The sequence below is a fragment of the Eumetopias jubatus genome, unplaced genomic scaffold (genome assembly GCF_037043125.1).
Source record: "Eumetopias jubatus isolate StellerSeaLion01/CBP00866 unplaced genomic scaffold, mEumJub1_p1.0 scaffold_11, whole genome shotgun sequence".
NCBI lineage: Eukaryota > Metazoa > Chordata > Mammalia > Carnivora > Otariidae > Eumetopias > Eumetopias jubatus.
In genome coordinates this window covers 88,374,359-88,395,277 of record NW_028274817.1, presented here as the reverse complement: position 1 = coordinate 88,395,277, position 20,919 = coordinate 88,374,359, and the positions used below count along the sequence as shown (strand labels likewise).

General features: G+C 39.0%; 1 protein-coding gene across 6 annotated transcripts in view; it reads left to right on the top strand.

Annotated features, from left to right (window-relative positions):
- Positions 1-20,919, top strand: part of KDM6A (lysine demethylase 6A) — a 209,317-nt gene continuing 188,398 nt past the window's right edge. For 3 of the 6 annotated variants that reach the window (XM_028113342.2, XM_028113341.2, XM_028113344.2), the window contains exons 1-2: positions 1-388; positions 603-666. In XM_028113342.2, coding sequence (XP_027969143.1) covers positions 228-388; positions 603-666 — 225 coding nt within the window. In that variant the 5' untranslated portion in view covers positions 1-227. The remainder of the gene's footprint in view (positions 389-602; positions 667-20,919) is intronic. The other 3 variants (XM_028113345.2, XM_028113343.2, XM_028113347.2) reach the window with 1 other exon arrangement.

Genomic DNA, 20,919 nt, shown 5'->3' with positions numbered 1-20,919 from the left:
ACCCTACAGCCGAGCCGCCGCCGCTGCCGACCCGGGGGCTCCGCAGCCCCTGCCGCCGCCGCCTTCGCCGCCGCCGCGTTGGGATTTTTCGTCGCTGCCGCCCGCGGCGGAGGAGGAGGCGGCGATAAAGTTGGTGTGCCGGTCCCGAGCGGAGATTGGGGGCGTCGTTGCGGGCCCCGGCCCGCGGGGGGGTGTCGGCGTTGGAGTTGTGAATTCGCTGCGTTTCCATGAAATCCTGCGGAGTGTCGCTCGCTACCGCCGCCGCTGCCGCCGCCGCTTTCGGTGATGAGGAAAAGAAAATGGCGGCGGGAAAAGCGAGCGGCGAGAGCGAGGAGGCGTCCCCCAGCCTGACAGCCGAGGAGAGGGAGGCGCTCGGCGGACTGGACAGGTACGGGCCGCCGTCACCCGCCCGGTCGGCTCCGGACGGGCTGGCGCCGCTTTCCGGGGAGGCCCGAGCGCGGCTTGCCTCTGGCGGCGGCGGGGCGGGCACCTCGGCTTGGCGCTCTCCTTGCCGTAGCCGCCGCCGGGGCCTCGGGCTCGGGCAGGGGTAGATCGGTGGCGTTCCCGGAGCTCTAACGAGCCGCGTGTGTCTCTCCCCACAGCCGCCTTTTCGGGTTCGTGAGGTTTCATGAAGATGGCGCCAGGACGAAGGCCCTACTGGGCAAGGTAAGGCAGCCCGCGAGCCGGAGCGCGGACACGGACTCCCCGGCCGGCGCCCGGCTCTCCCCGGGCCCCGGGGCCCGGCCGGCGTTTATTGTGGCCACGAACGATGGCCGAGGGGCTTCCGGAAAACTATTTCCTGCCTTTGCTCTCCCCCCACCGTCGGATACCTCGCTTGTACCCTTGCGAAATCGCTCTCTTCTCGTGTAGCTGAAGGAACAGAGGCAGCAGCGCTTTGGGGCCGAGCTCAGCTGGGTCGACAAAATCGCCTCTCATTTTACGGCTCTTTGGAGGTAGACCGATGATCTCCTAGGTGCTTGTTCAGTGTCAAGGGATCGTAAATGTGTGCAGATTTCCCCACATTTCTGACTTACTTGCCTCCCGTGGTTTTTATTCTTTTGCTTCAGGCAGGTTGTTCGTAATGTCTACTGTTACCCAAACGTTTTGGGCTTTCCTGCGTCCCTGCTCCCAGAAGGGGGAAGTTGCATGTAGTTTAGGGCGGTGAAGAGTTTGCATTGGGCTGTTGACATGCATCTCGACCGGTATGTGTTTTACCTGAAGTTAGGTGACTTGTTTACTTTTTGGGTCTTTCTGCCACAGAAATCCTGCAGTTATTTGTGAATGTGTTTTCTTCTTGGAGTCTCGTTTCCTGTGTGTCCGACCGGGGAGGCTAGGGGGGATTCGGGGTGTAGTCTCTGTTTATTTGTGTGGAAAGTTGTTGGCACTGTCATTTAGTTAAGTAATGGCTGCTCCTATCGGCCCAAGATGGCGGGACAGGGTGGGAGGAGAAAGTGAAGGGGGGGGTTTGAGGGGGGGAGGAGAGGTAAACATGGAAATAAATAGTAGCGATGAATAGGTCTCTCCTTCGGAGTGTGTAGCTCGATGGTGTTTAATAAAAATTGTCCAAGATGATTTGCATGTAGAATTCTTGTACCTTTCTCAAGCTTGGAAGCAGCATTCATAAGCCTGGTAAATGCTTATCAACCTGTAGCACATTTAGTTGCCCATCCGTAAGCTATTGAACAAAGGCTGTGGAGTCTCGATCTGTCTGCATCAGTTTGTCTCTCCTGACCAAAATATGGCTGAAATGATATTTCTACGGTTTCTTAATTGGGACCGTGAAACTTGGAGTGTGTGCGATAGGTGTTGCATCCGTTAGACATTTTCTTTTCAAGCTGAAATCAGTAGCTTTGCGTTTGACACCTAGCTTTATTGTTAGAATTGAGAAGGAAGTTTGAAATGACTAAAGCCTAGCATTTTATTCTTAAGTTGATTTTTTTATTTAGTTCTCAGTTTTTATCTGTAGTTTGGTTTAGAAGAGTCTCTAATTCCTTTTATCTGTAATTAACTTCTGTTTTTGTTTCAAGGTAACTAAGTGTAAGGAGTTTCAGTCACAAATAATGACCAGAAAGCTAAAGAAATAATCCTTTCCAGTAAGCCTAGTGTTTTTGACTGATACAGGAAACTTGAATTAAACTTTGGTGATGTAGGTATTCATTGGTTTCATTAAAATAATCACTGGAAAAATGAGTAGTGACTAGCTCTGAAATGATTCAAGCCTCAATGATTAAAGCTTTGAAGAATTTTTTTCTGAGTATTTAAAATATTAAAAACAGTTGACTGCTGTCAAAGTTGTCCTTCCAAAAGATTAAATAAAATATTTAAATATAAGGGAGCATCACTGTATTTTGAAGTGATTATTGCCAGTCTAACTAGGGGTTGGCAAAATTGTTTGCAAAGATAACGCATTTGGAAAAGTTTGGCTAAATCTATTGCTTTTGGTTTATGGTAAAGAAGAAATAAATGGAATCTGAGGTTTTATGTGGATAATGTGTAAAATGCAAGTTGATGATTTCGTGTCTCAAAATGCTCGTATTTAGTAGATTCACAGTGGATGGTGCTAAATATTGGATTTCAGATTGTAATATTGAGCCCTGCAGTTATTATGTGCTATTGTGTTTAAATGTAAAGAAGTCGATGTTTTCAAATATCTTTTGTGAAAGTGTGCATTACTTTCTTGATGTTTGAATAGAGTAACATGTTATAAATGAGAAACTTGTGAAACTTCATTATGTTTTGGGGAAGAATTAGGGCTTTATAAAAACACTGGATAATCTGATAAATTACTAAGTAGTTCATTGAGCTGAAGGAAAAAAGTCTTTATTCAGACTCCGTGCTTGTGAGGTCCTACCTATTTAGGTCAAGACTCATTAGCCTTAACATTAAAATATTCTAGAGTATGTGCTTGCAACCTCATGCAATTCTTGTGAGCCTGAACATACCAGTGAAATGTGTGATGTAAAGCTTGACGTTATATAACCTCACAACTTGTGTTCGAATTGGATTCTGAATAGAATGAATGAGCTGGGGTCCTGCTATCGGAAGTATTGAATTATTTAGTTTCATCCATCTTTTGAACACTCCTGGGGAACAACAGATGTGTGTGTGTGTGTGTGTGTGTGTGTGTGTGTGTGTGTGTGTAATGTTGAGCTGTGTTGGTTTCAGAATTTTTACTCTCTGAAAGTCTTAAAAAACCAAGAGTTCACTTTTCTTTGTTGGGGTTGGTTCAAGCTACTTACATGAGGGCATGTAATGGAATTGAATAACTCCCAGGGTTCTGTTTTTAGCTGCTATTTTTGTCCTGCCAGTTCTCCACCCCCCAACAAATTTGGTCTGCACCTTGTAGAACTTTATTTCTGACAGAAACTTAGCTATTACTACTTGTTTTCAAACATTTTTATTCCTGTATGTTTTATTGGACCTTCTTTCAAGTTTTAAAATTCAAATTTTGTAGGTGTAAGAAAAGATAACTCTTGACTTAAAAGCTTTGGAAAGTTTTAGGGGCGCCTGGGTGGCGCAGTCGGTTGGGCGACTGCCTTTGGCTCAGGTCATGATCCTGGCGTCCTGGGATCGAGCCCCTGCATCGGGCTCGGGCTCCATGCTCGGCGGGGAGCCTGCTTCTCCCTCTCCCTCTGCCTCCCTGGCTACTTGTGATCTCTCTTTCTCTGTCTCTGTCAAATAAATAAATAAGATCTTAAAAAAAAAAAAAAGCTTTGGAAAGTTTTAAACATTTAGTAAGTGTCTCTTACTTGCCCCTAAACTTGTATGTTCCTTTTCCATGTGTGACAATACTTTATCCAAACTGTTGATTTCTCTTAGTCTCTTTTTGTAAGATTCATTTATATTAGACTCCTTAAAGGAATTTTTGTTTGTATGATTGCCATTTGATATACAATGCTTGGGGTTTTGGATCAGCAAAATAGTAATATGGTATATTATTTTTGTGGTAATATCTTTAAAATATCTTTAAAAAATTATAAACAAAGTGGTTGCTTAATCAGAGTTTTTGAAATACAGCATGATCTTGACCACTTTGCTCTTTAAATTAATGTTAACCATTAATCTTTTGGTAACATAATTCAAGATTCTTACATTTTAATTATAGTGGAGTTATTGGAAAGTATTAAAACATTTAAACTAATTATGGTGACTTTGGTACATTTTTGAGAATATTTTGGGTTCATCTTGTTATCAGTTGGATAAGGATTTGCGTTAAAGTATCAGCAATATATAGCATAAATATAGGGAGGATAAATACAGTAATACTATAAAGGCATGTTTATAGTAATATGCTGAAGGTTTGGGGAATCTTACCTGAGTTGGGGAACTATTGCTAAAGTACATAGTGGTTCATTTTGAAGTATCTTTACATCCGTTTTAAGTTTGTCCTGAGTACTTTCATTGGAACTTTTTTTGTAATTTGTTAATCAGTAGAAAGATTATGTAGAATGCCTAGAAGAAGTTATGGGTTGTTTATCATTTAGAAATGTGTGTTCTTTTTTTCCTAGGAAATAATTAGTATTAAAATAGTTGGCATTTTAAATTTTTTGGGTAATGGTAGTAGTTTAAAATCCATTAAGGCATATATTTTCCTAAATTTGGTTTGCTTAAATGTAGATGGTAGGGGAAAATTATTAGGTCAGTTGTGGAGGTGGCTTATTTGTACTATAATATTTAGAGGTTGATGCTGTTTAAAATTTTTCTGTATTACTTTTTTTTGTTTATAGGCACTTAAAGGGATATATTCATTTCTAGTGCTAAAGAAGGTTTAGTGTTTGGGTTACAAAAGTAACCACAGAATAACGTCATGCTTTGTGTTTGAAAATTAGGTCTTTAATTTGATGTGTTTTTAAAAAGTATTTTCTAGTTTGGAAAGTTGTCTTGTAAATAATTATAGTCATTGTTTACCTGGGGAAAGTCCCATGCCGTTACTATATATTTCCTAAAATTTTGCTACATTCCTGGTAATAAAAGCTGTAGAAAGAGATTACAGAAACGTTTGCATATCTGGGCACAAATTAGAACTGCAGGAATATATAAACAGGCACTTTTTAAGTTTTGGCCTTCTTTTTCACTGGATAGCTCTTTCCATAGAATCAAATTAGAAGTTGAAATGACTAGGGAACATTTGACTGCCACCTCTAGATGTTTTAGGTTAAGAAAAACTGCCTGAGAGATGGGTTTTTGTGACTTAGGTAGCAAAGTGGAGTGATGGGCCGCCTGTTTTAAATCAAAGTAAAGCTTCAGTGCTTGGCTAGCTAAGCACTGAAAAAAGTAAAAAATCTTATTCTGACTTGATTATATAATATTTAGTTTTTATTTATATGGTACCAGTATTCTTTTGCAGATTTGAAAGGGGTTTTGTTAAGTTTATTTTACTTTGAAACTCGTGATCCTTTGAGCTCTTTGAAATTGATGTTAATGACTGATAACACCGTGCATTAATATTATTTTTGAAATGTGGTATCCAGAGAGCTAATTTATGTTACAAAAACACCACCAGATTGTCTTAAGAGTTGAAATGGTGGTTAGGTTATTTAGGGCCCACATGTATTTATTTGTAGAATAGTTGATTAATGGAATTTATTTAATGAATGCAAAATTGATAGTTTTATATATGCATACTGAAGCTTTATGTGTAATTGTATCAGCTTTGCATTTGTTAACAGTACATTAGAGCAACAAACATTGACTACATTAAATGCAAGTCTTCCATGCGGGGAATATGAAGATAATATAGATAACCCTTGCCTGCATTGAGCTTAAACTCCCTAAGAGGAGTGGGATAAGTATAAGGATGATATAACATAGGAATGTCAGTGGCAGAAGAATAGTGTGAAGTGTCCTGAAAGTGTATGATAAACATCAATTTAACAAGTTTGAATGGCTTTTTGTTTGTTTGTCTTTTGGCTAACCATAGAAACATTGATTAGCAAGCAGGTATAAAAGCAGTCACAGGAACCTGTTTGGGAAGCTTGTGTGGGAAGCTTGTGAAGTCCCAGCTCTTTGTAGGTAGTCTAACAAGAACCTTGCTGGAAAGGTGCATTGGAGGCACATGTAGCAATATGTTAGCTGCAGTGGGCATTATCCCAGAATTGCCTGGTCCCAGTGGAACACAGGGCTGAATGGGACTCATAGAGTTACACGTACACTGTGTAGAGTATTGGGATCCTGGGTTTGTGGATTCTTAGACCCTGTTTGTGCAGAAGTGGAGGTGCCTTTACAGTATATCTAGCCAAGCCACATTAACTTGACCATCATTCATTTCACTGATGAAAAAATGTCTAAAACCCCTTGTGCTACCTGACACATTCCAGGGCTGACTGAAGTAAAGACAGGAGAAACATTGCCTTTGCAGAGTGCTGCCCTGGCTCATGTCCTCCTCATGTCTCTCATTGTTAGATTTAACTATTCTTGGACTGTGTATTCCTGATTTGGAAATTTAAAAAGTTAACTAACAGCTTCTGGATTTTAGGTTATTAGAGTTAACTGATAGTTGCTAGTTTAAGATTAACTAAAGCATCTGAGACCCACCATATTCTGATGTATTTTATTTTTTTAAACATTTAATGAGAATTTCTATTATGTAACATTCTCTGTCAGACATTTAAAAGTAAATTATTAAAATTTTACAGTACACTTGTGAGTTTAATGGGGAGGTATTTACATTTGTGAGATATTGCAGAATGGTGTCTGGGCTAGTTTAATTTACAGACAGCCTATTCCATGTTTTCAGGTATGTTTCAACAAATTATACACTTTGAGCACCGGACCCCAGAAAAAAAAAAAAAAGACCCTCTCTGCTAGCTCGTCATGCCTGGGCACTTTTTATGGACCAGACCTTTTTTTCTGTGTGGATGGGTGGTGCTGGAGGTGGGCAGGCATTGATGGCTTCTGCAAAACAGTATTGGCTTTCTTGGATCCCCGTTTTCAGGTGTTTACTCTTGGGGCAGTTGTAGGTTGAGTTTCAGAGTTTTACCCTAGGTTGGGCCTCAGTAGAATGGCTACTATTAATAGGATGAGGATTATTTCTTAATTGTGTTTCTTGGAGATGGTGTTTCTTGATTTGGGCATTAGCAAGGAATCTTGTAATTTTGTTTAGGAAAACATGATTTAAAATCAGGTTTTAGCTTTTAGCAGATGTTGAAAGGATAATCTGTGTGTTCTCTTCTCTCTCTGATCTCATTTTATAGTAATTTTTACCTTTGTACGGATTCTTGGGATCCTTGAATGAGCATTCGTGGGTCAAATTAAGAAGTTCTCTGACCAAGTTTTGGAAGGATATTCAGTAAATAAAGGTCATCTTGGAGTACAAAACAGCTCTAGGGTGAGGAGGAGGGGAGATTTTAAACTTTACACTTTATAGATTTCTGTACTGCTATGGTTTTTTTGTTTTTTTTTTCTTTGGACATACTACTTTACAAATCATAGAGTAAGCACCCCGATAGTGCACCAGAATTATATTTTGGTTGATTGAAAATGGATTTTATTCTACCGTATGTGTAGAGATAACTGTAAAGGCCTTGTCAAGTTGGGATGCTTTTGAGCTTGATGATAGGGGTGAATGAAGTAGAGATGTGCCCTGTTAGGTCCTGTTTCTTTGCCTTTTAGGTGGCTTTATGATAAGTCACTATGCAATCTTCATTTTTTTTTTGTTTTTAAAGATTTTATTATTGAGAGAGCACGCACATGTGCGCACACAGGGGAGGGGCAGAGGCAGAGGGGGAGAGAATCTCAGGCCAACTCAGTGTTGAGCGCAGAGCCAGACCGCCTAATCTCAGGACCCTGAGATCATGACCTGAGCCAAAATCAAGAGACAGATACTTAACTGACCAAGCTACCCAGGCCACCCCTGCAATCTTCATTTTGATCTTTAGCCATCTGTTTCTTTGATGACTTTCCTTTTTGGGCCCCTTTTTGCCTAGGTTGACTTTTGGGACCTAATTAAGAACTATAACCTGGAAGCTTGGGAGTGATGCCTTATTTAGACAGTTATAGGGTTCTCAGGCAATTTGTGGGCTCTTTGCCACTTTCTCCTGCAGACTTTTATTTATTTTTTTAAATCCATTTCTTCTTTTATCCTCTTTTCTCTATTTTTCTACATTGCTAAACTGTTGTCATTCTGTTAATGTATTCTGATTTTTTTTTGTAGTTTGGGTCTGTGGAAGTATTTTGTGTTAGAATAAATAAAAGATGTGCTGCTATTTATTGTTTATTCTCAGGAAGAAGGTTGGACTTTGTTATAGTTAAGAGATTATATGAGGTCATCTAATACATTTTAATTTAGACCAGTGGAGGAAACCCTTTTAGATAAAGGGTTGTTTTCAGGCTATGGATCTATTACATTATGTTCATTAGATCCTTTTCTTCTTTAAAAAAGCTTGTTAGGGAAAATTTCCAATATTTTCAAGAGCAGAGAAAATCAGTCAGCCAACCGTCACTGATCATTACCCAGTTCAGCTGTTTTCAACTCACGTCCAGTCTTGTTTCATCTGTATTTTGCCCCTCACTCCCATTATTTTGAAGGACATCTCAGGCATCAATCACATCATTTAATCCATAGATACATTAGTTTGTCTCCGAAACATAGCCACAGTGCCCTTACTACACTTAAAAATAACTTTTTTTTTTTAAGATTTTATTTATTTATTTGACAGAGAGAGAGAGTGAGAGAGCACAAGTAGGGGGAGCAGCAGAGGGAGAGGGAGAAGCAGCAGGCTCCCTGCTGAGCAGGGAGCTTGATGTGGGGCTCACGTGGGGCTCGATCCCAGGACCCCAGGATCATGACCTGAGCTGAAGGCAGATGCTTAACTGACTGAGCCACCCAGGTACCCATAAAAATAACTTCTTAATAGGAAATATTTTTTGGGCCCTGATAATTTTGATGTATGGAAGAATTCTTTGGGAAACTAATAGAAAACAGATAATTAGCTGAATAATGTGAGTTTGTATTTTAATATTGTGGAAGGATTCTGTAATAGAATATTACGTAATCGTGGCAAAAGAGATAATTTTGCCTAAGAACTTTATGAATCTTAGTTGATTGAGTCTGGGTCATTTATACATTTAGGGGAAATTTGTTTTTAAGATATAGTAGTTAAAATAAATGTTTTAGGTTTTTAAATTTCAAATATCAGAATGAGAACTAGAAAAGCTTTTGGTTTTGCTTGGTTGATTGTGAAATGTTTGCTGACCTGCTGTGGGTGAAGGCCGTGTGCCAAGTCTTTGGGCAACAAGTAAGACCTGGCCTCTGCCTCTGCGGTCTTTGGAGGAAAATGGGTAGACTGAGTGATCATATGTTGTAGTAAGTACAGTAATCAAGGTGTATGCAAAGTGCTGTGAGCTCTCAAATGATGGAGCAAATAAAACATGCCTGAGTGGCTCATTCGGTTGGGTGTCTGCCTTCGGCTCGGGTCATGGTCCCAGGGTCCTGGGATCGAGTTCCGCATCGGGCTCCCTGCTCAGCGGGGAGTCTGCTTCTCCCTCTGCCTCTCCCCCCCCCCCCCAACTCGGCTCCTCTCGATCTCTGAAATAAATAAAAAATTAAAAAAAATATTTGATTATGGATAGTTTAACTATCCACACAATTCCTAGCATTTTGGAGCAGTTAATTTTGACTGGAGAAGTAAGTAGGTGAGGTAAACTCCATGAAGATGTAACATTTTGTCTTGATTATCAAACATGAGTGGAGGTTTAGCAAGAGGAAGGAAGGGGCAGAGAGTTGGAGGTATGAAGTGAAATGGTGTTTGAGGAATTGTGAGTAGTATAGTGTGGGTAGAGGGTGTCATGTTGGGTTTAGGAGAAAGTAACTGAGCACATGAAGGCCCACATCACTATAGGCCATAGGATGTTTTGGAAGGTCATTGAATTCAACTCTAATCCAGGGGAATTGACATGACTACAGTAGGTTTTATGGGAATATTATTGGCTACAGTGAGAAGGATAAAGTGGAGGGGAAAAGATCCTAGTTGTGAAGTATTGATGGTGGATTTTAAAGTAGAATTCTGCTTCTGCTACTTACTCGGTGTGTGATCCTTGGACAAATTATTTCATCTTTCAGAGGCTCAGCTTTCTCATCTGTAAAATGGAAGTAGTAATAGATTTCTGGCAGGCTGTTGCATTTTGTGTTAGGAAAGAAAGTGCTTGGCATTGGGCCTAGCACGGAAGGTGCTCAGTACAAGGTTCATGTTATCATCATCTTGGGAAAGACAGTTAAGTTTAAACTAAGGCTATAGTTTAGGAGTGAGGGTGGAGATAGAGGCAGATTTGGGATCTCTGGAAAAGAATCCTAACATCTCACTACTTTGACTTTCTTTCTTTGTCTAACAACATCTTAGTCTCTGATACTCTGTTCTAGGTTTTCTTTACTCACTCTGCCTCCAGCTTACACTTGATTACTTTAGTTGGGCATCTTGAAGGCACCTTAAACTAAACATATGCAGACTGAATTTATCATTGTCTTTGATGTTTCTTATCTAAATAAATGGCACTTAATCATCCTTGCCAGAAACCTTGGAGTGGTTCTTGACTCCTTTTTCTTAACTTAAAAGTCCTAATAGTCTGCCTGTCTTGTCATTTCTACATATTAAATTTCAAGTCTGTTTCTCTCCATTCCCACTGCCATTATTCTAATTGCAGCCATGATCCTCTCTTTGACTTCTGAATTAGCTTCATACAGTTTTTTTGAATGTGTATACATGTGCATAGTACAGAACTGAAAAGTTACATGAAGGGTTTTTTTTTTTTTTTAAAGATTTTATTTATTTATTTGACAGAGAGAGACACAGCGAGAGAGGGAACACAAGCAGGGGGAGTGGGAGAGGGAAGAAGCAGGCTTCCCGCGGAGCAGGGAGCCCGATGCGCGGGGCTCGATCCCAGGACTCTGGGATCATGACCTGAGCCGAAGGCCGACACTTAACGACTGAGCCACCCAGGCACCCCTACATGAAGGGTGTTAACAGTGAAAAGAAAATCTCCCTCCCACACCATTTCCCAGTTATTTTGTTCCTGTTTTCGGGCAGCCACTGATAAAAGGTATGTTGGGTAACTTCATATTTCAACACATACCAAAGCATATTCCATTTTATTTTTTCCCCCACACAGATGAGGTCATACTGTATACAAGTCATTAAAATACTTTGTTAATTTTACTGTTTGCTATATGAAAATGTTAATAGTTTTATATTGAATTGTCTTGGGTTTGAGAGTTCTCTCATTCAAATAGTGAGATGTTGGTGAGGGGATTGATTTGGGTTATTTTTAAGTTCTTTTTGATTTTGAGGTTTTATTACTCCTTTTATACATGATATTGAGGGTAGAAATTCTTCAACATGTGAAAGTCTTAACTGGAAGTATGTTCATGTGCGTTTTCATAAGGTAGTAGTTGCTTAATTTTATATGCTGTGAACTGTCAGTTGGAATAATTGGCAAATTTTGCCTTCATATTTTGGTTTTATTAGTATGACTGATTATCAGGCTCTGTGATTACTAACTTAATTCACTCCCTGAATGTTTATAGAAGTAACCATAGTTTATACTACTAAATAATCTTGTATTTGCAGGAGTCATTCATTTCCTTGGTTTATTCTTGTTTTTATTATAGAAAAGGAAAAATAGGTAAACTTGCATTCTTGATTAGTTGAAAACAGTACAGGGCTTAGTGGTTAACTTACTTCATGGCAGAATATCTTTATTTTGATTTTTCAGTGACTGGTGTTAGAGCTATAAGAGTAGTACTTTATTTCTTGGGGGTCATTAACACTTTTAGGGTCAGTGTAGCTGCATACATTTTGTATATGATTTCAGGGAGTGTAAGGATCCCTTTGAAGCCCAACTGTGGACTCCATTATTTTCACTTAAGTGTAGTTCACTTATTCTTGAGTAGAGGGGTAGAGGTGTTAATGATGGGGGTATGTTGGAGAGAAAGGAAAGCTTTAGAACCACTGGGTTGGTTAGGCTTAGATGGCATGGATTTTTACCACACAGTTTGCGGTATTTTATTACCACTTCACATATTCTCTCAAATTCTTCTCTACTGGTTATTATAAGGGTACTAGGGGAAGAGAAGGTGGTCTGATCCGTAGAGAACTTACTGCTCTAACCAGAAAAATAGCTGTACGCACATGTCCTTTTAACATAGTTAATAGACTTTAGTGTTGTTTCTTTAGCCTGGGTGCTCAAAATGCTGGTTTGGTTGGGAGGCTGTATGATATACGGGGAAGAACAATGGATTAGAAAACTGAAGACCTGAGTTTTAGGGTCTGCTGCCTACTTTAGTCAAGTTGCTTAATTGATACGGTCCCAGTTTTACCGTCTGTTAAGACGAAAGGCTGGGAATTAAAAATTTCAGTGACTAGCACCAGAATTCTAGGTAACTATTCATTTTAGTTTTTAGGATTGACCCAGTTCTTTTAAGATTTTGACCCAGAAGGAGGACACAGTAGAACTTTGTTCTAGATGGTAATGTTCTTTGATTTCAGCCTCAAGCCTTCAGGATCAGACAGCAGATGAATGCAGAGACCTAATGGAACTGAGTTGCATGTTTTTGTTATGCTAGTATGATTAGCCATTCAGTTAGTCTTTGATTTGAAAGTTGGTCTTATTTATTAATGGTTAGTGTTTGACTTCTCCAAACTGCTTCTTATAGTTGGGGCTATAATTTTTTAGGTCAGATGTGATATTTCTAATTATAGAAGATGGGTGTAATCAGTGTGTCTGTTTGCTGGGAATTCATGTAACAGGGCTAAATGAATTCTCATGTGCATTGGTAAGAAATGTCACATTGAAGGGGCGCCTGGGTGGCTCAGTCATTTAAGCATCTGACTCTTGATTTCGGCTCAGGTCATGATCTCAGGATCGTGAGATCGAGCCCCATGTTGGGCTCCACGCTGGACATGGAACCTTCTTAAGATTCTCTCTTACTCTCCCCTCTGTCTCTTTCCCCCACTCGTGCTTGCACGCTTGCTCACTCTCTCTGTCTCAAAAAAAAAAAAAAAGTCACATTGAATAAATATGTACTGTTAGGTATTGGGCATTTAGGTGTCACAAAAAATGAATAAGGCCCCTTGGTTTCCCCAAGTGTAGTAAGAATCTTGTAGCATTAGTGGGGCATTTTGTGATCTATTGAATGTAAACTTTTATTGTTTGATTTTGCTTTGTGTGTGAGATGATATTTTCATTATAAGCCTACCAGTTAAAAAGATAGATTTGGATTTTCTTTCTTCTTCCTCTTTTTTTTTAAAGATTTTATTTTACTTATTTGACACAGAGAGAGAGCCAGAGAGCACAAGCAGGGGGAACAGCAGAGGTAGTGGGAGAAGCAGGCTCCGTAAGCAGGGAGCCTGATGCAGGTCTTGATCCTGGGAGCCTGATGTGGGTCTTGATCCCAGGACCCTGGGATTATGACCTGAGCTGAAGGCAGATGCTTAACTGACCGAGCCACCCAGGCACCCCTAGATTTGGATTTTCTTGAGGAGAAACTTCTTGTTTGTTTAACAGCCTTTCAACGATGGTAAATGTATAAAATGAAGTGGGTTTTCTGTCATTGAAGTTGTTCAGATTTGCTCATTGACACTGTTTGGCCAGGTTGTTATAGACAACATTCAGACATCGAAGGATAACTTTTACTGTTACCTGTAAAGATTACCCAACCCTTAAATAGTCATGATTCTATGAAAAGAGGTAACTGGGTCCTGAATATCTGGAGGAAGAGCTGGAGTCCTTATTAATCTGATGGATTTTTTTGGCTCTTGTTTTGTTGGATTTGGTTGTCCTTATAAAAGTGGACATCACATGACATTGGATATCATGAATACATTTTTGTAAGTGGAAGTTCTTTTCTATTGGCTTTTTAAAAATTTGACTTTATTTTGGGATAATTATAGATTTATGTGAAGTTGTAAGAAACAATAGATCTAGTGTGTACCCTTTACCCAATTTCTCCCAATGGTAGCATCTTGCAAAAGTATAATACAATAAATATCACAACCAGAATATTGACATTGATATAAGCAAGATATAGAACTGTTCCATTACCATAAATATCTGTCTTGTTGCTAATTTGTAGCCACACACCCCCACCTCCCATTCCTAACCCCTGGAGAACCATTTCTATAATTTTCTCATTTGAAAAATGTTATATAAATGGGATCATACAGTATATGTCCTTTTGGGATTGCCCTTTTTCACTCAGCGGAACTCTCTCGGTTAATCAACTTGTATGAATCAGTAGTTTGTTCCTTTTTATTGCTAACATTTAGTAATGTTACCACATTTTCTTTAACCATTTACCTGTGAAGGACATCTGAGTTATTTCTAGTTTTTGGCTATTGCTAATAAAGCTGCTGTGACCATTTGTGTACAGGTGTTTTTGTGAACATAAGTTTTCTATGGGATAAATGCCCAAGAGTGCAGTTGCTGATAGTTACATGTTTAGTTTTATAAAAAAACACCAAACTGTTTAACGTTTCCCAGAGCAGCCTTACCATTTTATATTCCCATCAGCAGTCCCCCCGTGTTCCAGTTTTATTGCATCCTTGCCGGCATTTGGTGTTAACTTCTATTATTTATTTTTGTCATTCTGATAGGAGTGTAGTGATAGTTCATTGTGGTTTAAATTTACATTTCCCTCATGGCTAATGATGTTGAACATTCCATCTGTATAGCCTCTTTGGTGAAATGTCTGTTTGTGTTTTTTTGGATTATTTACCTGAGACTCCTTTTTCTCTAATATAAAAATTTAGTGCTATAAATTTACCTTTCCTCACTACTTTAGCTGTGTCCCGTGTTCTTATATTTTCATTTTTATTCAGTTCTGTGCGTTTTTAAGTTTCTTCTGAGCTTTCCTCTTTGATCCATGGAATATTTGGTAATGTGTTCAGTTTTTTAAGTATTTGGAGGTTTTCCTGTTTTCATTCTGTTACTAATTTTTAGCTTGGTTCCATTATGATTATGGGATTTATTCTGTATAATTTCCATTTTCTCATACATTTGTTGACATCTGTTTTATGACCCAGGATATGGTCTATCTTGGTGTCTGTTTCATGAGCGCTTGAAAAGAATGTGTATTCTGCTGTTGTTGGATGGAGTGTTGTATGCATGACAGATCCTATTGGTTGATCGTATTGTTCAGTTCTTCTATATCCTTGCTTATTTTGCATCTAGCAGTTCTATCAATTGCTTAGAGTGTGGTGTTGCTAAGTCTTCACCTATAATTGTGGCTTTGTCTATTTTCTTTTTATCTTTATCATATCTTCTGGTGGGTTGATACCTTTATCATTATGTAATGTCTCTCTTTGTCTTACTGAAATTACTGGTAATTTTATTTGCTCTGAGGTCCACTTTATCTGATAGTAATGTAGCCAGTCTTTTTTTAAAAAATGAATATTTACATAGTATGTTTTTTTCCATACTTTTACTTTCAGTCTACCTGTATCATTGTATTTACAGTGATTTTTTTTTCCCCCCCTGTGGACAACATATTGTTAGATCATTTAAAATATTCTTCCAGTTTCTCTTTTTTAATTGGTGTGTTTAGACTACACTTAAGGTAATTACTGAACTATTAGGGCTTAAGTCTGCTATTATTTTTTATTCATTCTGTTTCTCATGTCTTATTTCTTAATCTCCTTAAGGTTATCTGGATATATTTTTGGGTTCCATCTTGATTTGTCATGTTTTTGTACGTATATTTCTTTGTATAGATTTCTTGCTTGCTGTGGGTATTGTGATATTCATATGTAAATTACCACGGTCTTCACGTACAGATGTTTTACTACTTGGAGTGTAGTGCAGAAACTTTATTTCGTTTAGGTCCTTTTGCCCTCTACTTTAAAATATAATTTTCTTTATATAACATTGAACATCATGTCAGATGATGTGATAAATTTTGCTTCAACCAGCAAATAGGATTTATGAAACTCAAGTATAGTGTCATAGTCGTATTATACTTACCCCTAATTTTACCTATTCCAGTGTTCTTTTTCCTTTCTGAAGTCACAGTCCCCTTCTGCTTTCATTTCTTTTCAGTTTAGAGAACTTTTCAGGCCATTCTTTGGGGTAAGTTTGCAAGCATCGGATTCTCTTAGTTTTTCTGAGATTGTCTTTAATTCCCTTCATTCCTGAAGGATATTTTAGCTGTATATAGAATTCACAGTGTTGGTTCATTTGTTTCAGTATGTGAAAAATGTTGGCCTATTTCTTTATGATCCCTATGGTTTCATTTCAGAAATTTGCTATCATTTGAATTGATGTTCCCCTATAAGTAATGTATCATTTTAATCTGCGTTTAAGAATTTTTCTTTTGTCTTTAGGTTTCAGGAGTTTCTTTTTTTTTTTTTTTTTTAGATTTTTATTTATTTGACAGAGAGACAACGAGAGAGGGAACACAAGCAGGGGGAGTGGGAGAGGGAGAAGCAGGCTTCCCGCTGAGCAGGGAGCCCGCGGGGCTCGATCCCAGGACTCTGGGATCATGACCTGAGCTGAAGGCAGACGCTTAACGACTGAGCCACCCAGGAGCCCCAGGTTTCAGGAGTTTAATTATGATGTATTTTGGTGTGGATGTCTTTAATTTTATTTTATTTGGGTTCATTCAGCTTTTTCTACCTGTGGATTAACGTGTTTCACCAAATATTGGAAATTTTCAGCCATTGTATCTTCAGATACTTTTTCAGTCCTACACTCTCTTCTGGGAATTTGACCCTTAACTCTATTGTTTTTGTCCCATATGTACCTGAAGCTCTGTTCTTTTTCATTCTGTTTTCTTTCTTGTTTAGGTTAGCTAAATTCTATTGATCTGTTCCCTGACTCTCTTGTCTTATTTCCATTCTATTGTTGAGCCCATCCAGAGAGTTATTTTGGTTGTTGTATTTTTCAGTTTTATAATTTCCATTTGGTTCTTCTAAAATGAGTTTTCTTTCCTGGGATTATTTCCATTTTTCCATTTATTTCAAGAGCAGCTGTAATTGCTCATTGAAGCATCTTATGTTGACTGCTTAAAATCCGAGATAATTCATTCAAAACCTGGGTCACCTCAGTGTTGCGTGTATTGATTGTTGTTCCTCATTCACATTATACTTTTCTGGATTTTGGTATAGCGAGCGATTTTAAATTGTATCCTGGACATTTTAAATATCACATTATAAGAGTTCTTGACCCCCCCCCCCTTTTTTTAATAGTAGGCAGTCTCCTTATTGAGGTGTAGTGCAAGGGCTGGGGAAGGTGTGTATCTTCTGCTTCTTATTGGCCCTACAGACAACCATTCTGGCAAAAATAAAACACTGAATCATACTGTCTTGGTGCAGACTGATGGGATGTAAGTTCAGCTTCCCCCTTATCCTCACTGACATCTTTCTGGCAAAAGGTAGGCACCAGTTTATACCACTTTGTTGCCTCTGAGTGGGAGGTATAAGATCAGCTTCCTGATGGGACGCTCCAGCAAGAGAGAAGTGGAGGGCTAAGAAGCTTTCTACTTTGTGCCACTTCCCTGAGTTGATGCCAGGTGGGGGCTGCTGGAAGCTCATCTCTCTCTGGACACCACTGGCACCAGAGAATGGGAGAAGTGGATTGTCAGCTACTTTGTCTTGCTTGGCTTCATTTAATCTCACTGCCGAGTGGGTATGGAGGTTCCGCTCTCTGCTTGCCCCTGCTAACACCAGGGATGGGGAAGTGGAATGCTGATCGGCTCCAACTCACACCACCTTGTTTAGTCTTGTTGATGCCATTTGAGGCTGCAGGTTTAGCTTCTCCCTGGTTCCTGTTGACATTGGGCGTGTGTATGCACCCGCCTGTGTGTGTGTGTGTGTGTGTGTGTGTGTGTGTGTGTGTGTGTGTGTTGTGAAGTGTAGTGGTGGCTAATCCTGTCTCACACAGCTTTGTTAATTCTCTTTGCTGTTGGGTGGTGAAGGTGGCCGAACCTGCCCTTGATACTACTGGCACTACCTTAAATGGGTGAATCTGAGCAGCACTTGCTTCTACTGGGTGTTGGGTATGGAAGATCAGCTCCTCATTTAGGCTTGCCACCAACCCCGCAGGGTTATTGGAGTCCACCCGCTGCCTCCTGCTGGGCCTGAAAGATCAGCTTCCTCTACCTAGCTTCATCTATACTGTCCTTGTAGGGAACTTGAGCACCCCTCTGTAGGGAACAGAAGATCAACTGCCTGTTCTGTCCTGCTAATGCTGTTTGGATTGACACACCTTCCTCCCTACTCTGGTTGAGAGGAAGGGGGTATGGAAGATTAAGCTGTGTGCTTGGCCCCACGGAAACTGGAGGGTTCACATACATGTTTGTGTGCGGATCTTCTGTTGGTCTTTGGCAGGAATATTGTGGGTATTACTGAAAAGGTTGGTAAGCTACCCTTTTCTCAGTCCTTTGGCTAGGAGGAAAAGTCTTCTGTTGGTAAGCTACCCTTTTCTCAGTCCTTTGGCTGGGAGGAAAAGTCTTTTCTTATGACTGGTATTGGATGGGGGGCAGCACCTTGGCCCAGAAATGTGGGAGGTAATAAGAAAACCCAGGGAACTCACTGCCTTTTCATTCCTTAAGTCCTGATATCTCTCGGAAGTCTACTGCCTTTTTTCCATGGGACACTTCCTTCCCATACTTGTTTGTTGTGCTTTGTCTAGGATTTTTTAATTGTGAGAGGGAGCGTCTGGGAGGAATGAAGCTATTCTATTTTGGCAGACCTGGAGTTGACTTTTTTTTTTTTTCAATTAATAAAAATTGAAGTGTAGTTGACACATAATGTTAACATTAGTTCCCGGTGTATAGCAGTAGTGATTTGACAACTCTATACCTTATGCTAAGCTTGCAAGTGTAGCTACAGTCTGTCACCATACAGTGCTATTATAATACCGTTGGCTACATTCCCTGTGCTGTACCTTTCATCTTTGTGATTTACTCTTTCCATAACTAGAAGCCTGTTCCTCCTACTCCGCTTCACCTATTTTGCCTGACCTCCCAACCCCCCTTCCCTTGGGCAACCACCAGTTTGTTCTCTGTGTTTAAGTCTTCCATTAATTTCTACAGTACAGTTGACCCTTGAACCATGGGGGTGGGGGTTAGGGGTGTTGACCTGTGCAGTTGAAAATCCACATACAACTCTTGACTCCCCCCAAAATGTTAACTACTAATAGCCTACTGTTGACTGGAAGCCTTACTGATAAGATAAACAGTGAGTTAACACATATTTTGTATGTTACACGTATTATATACTGTATTTTTGCAAAAAAGTAAACTAGAGAAAAGATGTTAAAATCATAAGGATGAGAAAATACATTTACACTACTGTGTTGTATTTATAAAAAAAAAAATCTGTGTATAAGTCAACCCATGCACTTCAAACCTGTGTTGTTCAAGGGCAGGTGTAATTCAAGTTTAAATGGTGAAAATTTTTTACCTAAAGATATTATGTCACATGGATGAAGTAAGTCTTAAAAATCAGATTTGTAGGGAAATCTTAACTTCAGTGATTTTAGTGATCATAACATGATCCTCAGTTTACAAAGCTATTTCCTTTTTAGCATAAGGTATTATATAGGCTTGACCTATAGCTGTAGTATTTGGGAGACAAGGTTTAAATAACCACAGTGCTTGCTTTTGAACATCAAATGCTTTCTGTTACACTTTTTTAAAGGAAGTACATATTTACATATATAGAGAGAAACTAAAAGATAAGCTGGGTTATAGCAGAATCTCACTTTTTATGTTTGCCATCAAATAGCAGTTCCTTCCTCTTTAGTTTCCCATCCCCAAAATACCAATACAACAAAACATTTTACTCCGTTTTCCACATTAAGGCCGGCAAACCAGAACAAAAGCCCTTACCCAAATTCTTAAAACATTTAAAATAGGAAAAGTGACTCAGAAGTTTTTTAGGAGGAAGAGGAGAGGTAGTACATATGTTTCCCTAGAATCTCAAATGAAAATAATTAAGTGAGAACTTTCTAGGTAGGTGGCATCAGTTCACCTTAGGCAGAGGATAACTAATTTCAGCAATGTATGTGTTACAAAATGCTACAGTATCAAAATGAAGGGACTTTTGCTGTAGGTTCTAGACTTTTGTCCTTTCCGTTATTCTTTTGAGCTTGTTATAGTGCAATTTGTATAGAAACAGAAGCTTGATTTTTTTTTTAATATGAATTTCTCTTAAAATAAGTTTAACTCTTATTTAAGCAGTTATTTTCTGTGTAATATGCTAATCATAACGTGGAATGGTAGATATTGTGCATTCTTCTTTGATCCATTAGTTATTTTGGATTGTGTTGTTTAATTTCTATGTATTTGTGAATTTCCCTAGTTTTTTTCTTGACTGATACCTAATTTCATTCCATTTTGGTCACAGGGTATAGCTGTTATGATTTTTTAATCCTTTAAACTTTGCTTTATGGTTTATCCTGGAGAATGTTCTATGTACACTTGAGTAGAATGTGTATTCTGTTGTTGGGGGGAGTGTTTTATAGATGGATTTTCAGTCTTGTTAGTTTATAGGGTTCTATTCAGGGTTTCTATTACCTTGTTGATCTACTGATTATTGAAAGTGGAGTATTTCAATCTTCAACTATTTATTGTTGAATTGTCTACTTTTCTCAGCTTTTGTTTTAGGTATTTTGAGTTCTGTTATGTGCATATTTTTGATTGTTATATCCTCTTGATGAATTGGCCCTTTTGTGACTATAGCATGTTCTTTATTGCTAATAACAGTATTTGTTTCAAAGTATACTTTGGTATTAATGTAGCCACTCCAGCTCTATTTTGGTTACTGTTTGTGTGGTACATATTTTTACATCCTTCTAGTATTATCCTATTTTGTCTTTGAATAGTCTAAAGTGTGTCCTTTTTTAGGAAGCATATAGTTTGGATCATGCTTTTTTATCCGTCCTGCAATCTCTGCCTTTTAATTGTGTTTACATTTTATGTGATTACTG